This window comes from Aspergillus thermomutatus (genome assembly GCF_002237265.1).
Source record: "Aspergillus thermomutatus strain HMR AF 39 chromosome Unknown NODE_522, whole genome shotgun sequence".
NCBI classification, from domain to species: Eukaryota; Fungi; Ascomycota; class Eurotiomycetes; order Eurotiales; family Aspergillaceae; genus Aspergillus; species Aspergillus thermomutatus.
Window position 1 is genome coordinate 1 of NW_020798572.1, and position 6256 is coordinate 6256.

General features: G+C 52.7%; 2 protein-coding genes across 2 annotated transcripts; both read right to left on the reverse strand.

Moving 5' to 3' along the window:
- Window positions 1–52: 52 nt before the first annotated feature.
- On the reverse strand, window positions 53–670 carry CDV56_100027 (glycoside hydrolase family 27 protein; the record flags this gene model as incomplete). The annotated part of the gene is made up of 4 exons (XM_026753646.1): window positions 53–142; window positions 212–352; window positions 404–536; window positions 590–670. Coding segments are annotated over 4 exons (445 nt in total), but the record flags the coding sequence as incomplete, so codon positions are not given.
- A 651-nt stretch (window positions 671–1321) lies between these two features.
- On the reverse strand, window positions 1322–5191 carry CDV56_100394 (putative inositol polyphosphate phosphatase; the record flags this gene model as incomplete). Its single annotated transcript, XM_026754013.1, has 6 exons — window positions 1322–1400; window positions 1454–2121; window positions 2175–2434; window positions 2489–2698; window positions 2754–5079; window positions 5144–5191. 6 exons carry the CDS (start codon window positions 5189–5191, stop codon window positions 1322–1324), a joined length of 3591 nt encoding a protein of 1196 aa, XP_026609490.1.
- Window positions 5192–6256: the final 1065 nt, after the last annotated feature.

A 6256-nucleotide genomic window follows, 5' to 3' on the forward strand; every position in this document is an offset into this window, starting at 1 on the left:
GAGGGGAGGGGGGCCGCCGTAGCGGGGCTTGGGCTTGAGATATAAGACATACAGTCAATGCCCCATTCAGCGAATGTCTGGGCGTCGATGTCTTCGTAGCCCAGACTGGCAGGGTATCCGGCGCAGGTCGTCAGCCCCGCGCCTTCATATCATCAGCGCACCCTTGCTCACGGATGTGTATGTGTCTGTTAGCCGGGACTCAAGGACTCACTGCTGTAGATCCCGACTTTCAGCCCCAGATCGTGGATCTGGTCTGCCAGGCCCGAGACGCCATCAGGGAACTTCGTAGGGTCCGGTATAATGCGCTGCGTGCTCGCGTCCCGTCCGCTCTTGACAGACCAGCAATCATCGACTACCATTACCCCGTCAACCTCATCCTAGGAGTTCAATGGCGCCCACTCACTGTTGATATACTCGTATCCCAGGTCCTTCAAGCCCAGGTTGACGACCTCGTTCGCGGCAGTCATGATCTTGGCGGCATCAATGTCGCAGCCAAAGGCATTCCACGAGTTCCAGCCTAGGGCCGGCAGTTTCCCCTGCTGAGTCTCAACGTCTGCTCGTACAAGGAGCGGAAGAGGGAGGATCTTACCACATTGTCCGGTCTAACGAGGGCATTGCTCTCTCGAGCGAGAGCCAACACTGCAGTTGCCAGAGAGAGAAACTTGGTCATATTGACTGCTCGTCCCTGATACCTTCAATGCAGAGTGCAAAGGACTGGGCTGCAAGTGCTCACATAGTCAGAGTATATAAGCAAGCATTCCCCGCAATCTGACGTTGCGGCGGGACCCGAACAAGCATCCACAACAAGTGATGCTGAGGAGTATCATCTGCTGATCACCATGTTCTCAAGCCAATCAATGAGATCCGGGACGACGAGAGCATTCGTCCCACCGGAGAAATATCCTAAGCTTCTCACCTTTGGAGGCTAGCGCTATGTCAAGTTGGGCACATATTGCAACTGGTTGCATGCAAGAGACTCCGTGCGGGTTGAAAGGCGGAGAACGGACGATATACCGTGCTGAAATGAGAAGGTGAGATGCATGTCTGAAGACTAACTGAAATAGTATAATGGGGAAAGATTATGATTTGAATGCAGTTGTCTAATCATCTGCCTGCACAACAATGAGTCTATCTACCACCCAGGGCTCTCTTCATGATACATGTCTATCGTGAAATCATTAGTCGTACAACAACAACAGCACAGCAACAACACCCTTCGCTTTTCTGACCAACTTTTGCCTGTACCAAAGAAGCCGATCACCACAGAGAAGAAATGCCATGTACGAAAGTGTGGAGAAGAAAGGCAAAATCAAGCAACGGCTCATTGAGTTCCCGTGCCTAGAATCAATGCTCGTGCTTGCTGAGGATCTGTCCCCAGGACGCTGATCAGATATTCAATGCTACGCACGTTAGTAACAACTAAATGGAAAGACAGAGTGGGGAAATAGCTTACCTGGCTTCAGAAGCCAGTCTCCGCTTCTCTTTCTGAAATTCCTGCTGGCATGCTTCCCACACCGTGGCACGTTCCTGCGGTAACACGGTCTTGACGCGGAGCTTGAACGATGCGCTCACAGGCCGATGGTCAGAGGCTCGGACCTCGTGTCGTCGGTACTCCAACTGCTTAATCCGACCCAGCCCCCTGTAGAGTACGCGATCGCACCACGCAGGGGACCGTTTCTTCTCACTCGAGTCGTATTCGTCCGTGCCAACATCGTACTTGTACGTCGGCGCGAACGTGATGGGCGCCTCCGTGAATGACCGGAGTCGGAAGCCCGGGTTCTTGCGCCTCGATGCCAGCAGTTGGTCTCGCTCCAGCAACTTTGCGAGGTTGTTATTGCGAATGTCCTCAATGATTACATTTCGTGGGATCGAGTCGATTCGGTAGTTAAGATCACCGTTCAGTATGCAAATCTCATGATCCATAATCATTGATCCATCACCGCCGCTGACGAAGTGGTTTGCCCGAGTGGTAAGGCTGCTCTCTATCGGAAGACATTCGGACTCAAGAATGGCTGCAATGTCATTATTGCGGTGCGCCGTTTGCGACTGCCCGGCTGCTAAATGGCAATTCACGAAACAGAAAGAACTATCGTCGAGTATAAAGCGAAGAATCAAGGCACCCTATACAATCAGCAACCGGACCGGAAATCAGCGTAGTTTTTCAAAATACATACCTTGTTTCCGTGCAAGCCACCCATACCCCGCTTCACCTCTGCAGCGCTGATGTTTTTGATCCTCTGTCGTTCCTTATGCTTGACAAAGACGCAGGTAAAGAGACCAATAAGATTCGCGGAATGTAGAAGAACATAAGACTCCTCGAGGGGCATGCAGTCGTTGATACAGCGAGTCAAATGCTCCATCCATACCCTGTACTGACGGCTCATATGTTCTTTCTCTCCACTCTCTTTCTTCTTGCTCCCCAACAGCAAGCTTTCTAAAGACGAATCAGTAAAATGGCTAAGTGAGGCTGCCCAGGTTATGTACTCACTGGCTGTGATTTTCTTGTTCTCCAGATCCACAAGCTCCTGGAAGCCGAAGACCAAAATCTCGGGTGGATTTTCGGGATGGATTGCCTCCTGAATGAAGTTGCTGGAGCGGACGCTACCTGGCGTAGACGCGCCAGCATTCCATGTCACAATTGCTGCCGAGATCTCACGGAACTTGCAGAATTCTACGTCCTTGCTCTGCATGCAGGTTTCTGTTGATGTTAGTTTTCACTTTTCATTCATCTAACATTGAGGGTATCAACTTACCCAGCCAGTCATCCTCCAGCATTCCATCCCAGAGACGGATGCAATTGTCATCTCCTAACGAAGTCACCTGCAGACGATTCATTGTCCAGACACTACTGGAATCCAGTAGGAAGCTAGAGACTGGACCGTCATGCGCTCGCCAATCCTTCTTGACCATCCACGGGTTGGTTCTCGTGTCGTAGACATAGATCATGCCCGTCTTATAGGCCGCCCAAAGATAATCACCAACCACGCCTAAGCAGTTGATCTTGTAAACGCTTACATTGACGACTGCTAGACAAGTGTAATCTGTGGAAGAGTACACGGTAACCTTGCCATCCGCGTGGCCCAGATACACACGTCCCCCATCTCTAGTTGTGTAGGTACCGGAGGTGACATCGCCAGAGTGCTGCGAGCCCAGAGGTTTTTTCAAAACCTTGAATGAGATATCGTCAGGTGCGTTTGGCCGATACACGTGAACCTCCTTGCCGGTGGCCAGCCATAGTGTATCTCCAACAACCAGCGAGCATGTATGTCCTCGGGCGACACGGTCGTAAGGGTTATGGTAGCTGTACTGAAGATTCGGAGTGCCAGACTCGTCCGGCGGCCAGACAAGCAATCGTCCCTCGTCGTCAAGAGTCCACATCTCCTTTTTATGTCGGAGGATTTTGACCACTTCACGACGCGAAGGGTAGGACCGTGTTGCTATAATGGACCGAGTGGAGATGTCCACTTCATGGATTTCTCCCGTGCTCATGCCCAGCCATAGCCGCTGACCCTCATCCTCCAGACCGGTACCTGGCTTGAATGCTATCGATAGACTCTTCACAGTCTCACCGTGGCTAAGACTCATGATTTGTTCCCCGTTGGTGAGGTCCCATACCCTGGTTATGTAACCCGTAGTACACACATGCTTGCCGCATACATCCATCAAACGAGTATCATATCTTGTATGGATCTCCCTCGGTCCGTTCCTGAGAAGAGGCGGTCGACGATTAGTGCTTGATGCGTCAGGATAGTCAGTTCGCGAGATTGTCGGTTCGTCCACGGGATCCTCTCCGCATGCGTCCGCACGGGCCGACTGCCGTTCAGGAACAGAAGTTGCCTGCCCTGGCTTAGCGTCTCTGGAGAATGACGGCTGTCGGTGGATTTGGGTGGGTGTGTGGGATTCCCTTGGGGGAAATTGAATTGACTGCGGTCTAGGCGAGGGTTCAGGATGCAAAGGGCTGTCCAGATGCAGCGACGGCCGAGATGGAGACACGCCACCCTTTCGTGCCAAAGATGAATGCCGTGGCGGGAGGCTTGGAGGCTCGGTCGGAGTATCGGTCACTTGAAGCCTGCGAGCCGACAACGGCACAGCCGACAGCGCCTCCGTTTGCTTCAATGGATGCGGAGGGATCTGTACCATCAGTGGTTTCATGTCCCGCGTCGGTTCTGGGATAGGTCTCCTGCGCGAAAACCCAAGCTCGCGCGCATCCCGAAGAGCATGCGCAGACGGCACAGGGTTCCTATCATCGAACGATTGACGACTTGGGGGTTCGGTCACAGGCCGAGAGGGAGAGCGTGGGATCTGCGGACGTCCAGTAGACGATGGTTTTAGAGACGACTTCTCGGGACTGCTTGGGGGCGTGCTGAACGGTGATATCCGATCCTCCGACGTTGTCCCCTCGGGCTGGGGTGCCAGAGTTGCGCTGTCATGGGAAGTTAAGGCTGCCGGCTTTGCGGGGACCTTCGGCTTCTCCGCCCGATGGACGGGGGGAGGCAACGACGCGCTTTTTTGTTTTCGATCGGGCGGACTCTCGCCGATGAAGCTCCCCGAATGAGAATGCGCTGGCGACAGATGACCAAGCCGCTGCTGGGACGTCGAGAAATTGGGCGTTGTTGGTCGGTTGGTCGGCGGGGGCAATGACCCCCGAGATGGATCAGGGGGACTGCGAGACATCCTGGAGTCGACACTATGCTCGGTGTGGTCTTGTGATGCAAATCCACGAGGAGGCGATCGCGGCGAGTCAACCGTCAAAGTCGGTGCCAGTTGCGGCGACGAGTGGAAGTTCATCGACATGGGTCTGCTATGCCTTCTGCCTGGAGATCCGGGGGAGCCGCCATGCCGTGAGAACCCGCCATTTGCCCGATCGTACCGCTGGCCGTTCTGAGAGTTTGCCGTCACAGTCCATGGGGATTGAGGCCGCGGAAGGTCGAGAGAAGCGCGCGCGGAGCGTACCTCGTCGACAGGTTCGGGCGTCCTCAGGAAGGGACTCGAATCGTGTGGACTAGTAGTTGTAAAGGCGGAAGGTGATCGGCGATGGGACAGGTTCTCAAAATGTGACAGAAGGGAGGAAACCGGCCTCTAGAAAAACGATCAGGATTAGTAAAAGATGCTCATACACTTGCATTAGGAGCGCAACTCATACAATGGGAGCATTATCCGTGCCGTCCTTGTCCTTGCCGCTTCCCTCCATGACCACAACGACAGATCGCGCACAGGAAGGGCGGGGAGATATGAATCATAGGCCTCTGTCAAATGTCGAACCTTGCGTCCAGTACAATGTTATTCTATGCCGACGTTCACTATCGAGAGTCAGGACAAGTAGTCGAGAAGAAACTCGGAAGTAAATATTGTGGCGGGCGGTCAAAAAGTGAGTGAGGCGGAAGCGTTCAAGTGCAGATCGTCGAGTATAAATGAGAGAGAACAGATCGAGAAAAAGAACCAAGGAAAAATGACCGTTCAGAAGTCATCTGACAAAGATCTAGACCTGGAGCTGGAGTTATACTCAGTAGCTGGAGATGAGCAAACGGGAAAAGGCGAGGATGAAGATCGACCAGAAGGAGACAGGGGGCGGTGCAAAAGTGTGTGGAGAGTCAAAGGGATGACGATTGACAAGTGGGGGTTGAGGAGGAGCAGATAGAGGGGAGCATCAATGAAGGAAAGCAGAGTCGTAGGAGGGAAAAGGTGAGAGATAAAGAGTGAAGGGAATGAAAGATCACAATGTAGCATACTCCTCCATATCAATCCCATAACCACAACCACGACAACAATTGCGATCCGATCCATCACTCGAAATACCTCCATCCATACTTTGATTCAATCAGCCAAGACTGTGACCTTTATTTTTAGCTCCCTTTTTTTTTTTATCTCCATTAATTATCTAGTCAGGCTCTGTACGGATATACAATCCTCACTCCCATTCCATATCACTCTCATATACTCATCACAATGTGGTACGTCCCATACCTAATCACCAACACCTTACAATCCCTCTAACCACCGCGCAGCAAACACGTCCTCAACGCCCAAGTAGCCATCCGCTCTCCCTGCTGTAAGCCACACCACACCACACCAAACCCATTCGCAACCCATAGCTATCGATACCCCAGCACACCTCGCTCGATACTCATAATCCCATCCTCCCAGGCCGAAAATGGTTCGACTGCGCCGAATGCCACCAAGAACAAGAAACCCACCCCCTCGCCAAATCCCCCGAAATGGCTGTCTCTTATACACCTCCGTCGCTCGCTACGCACTT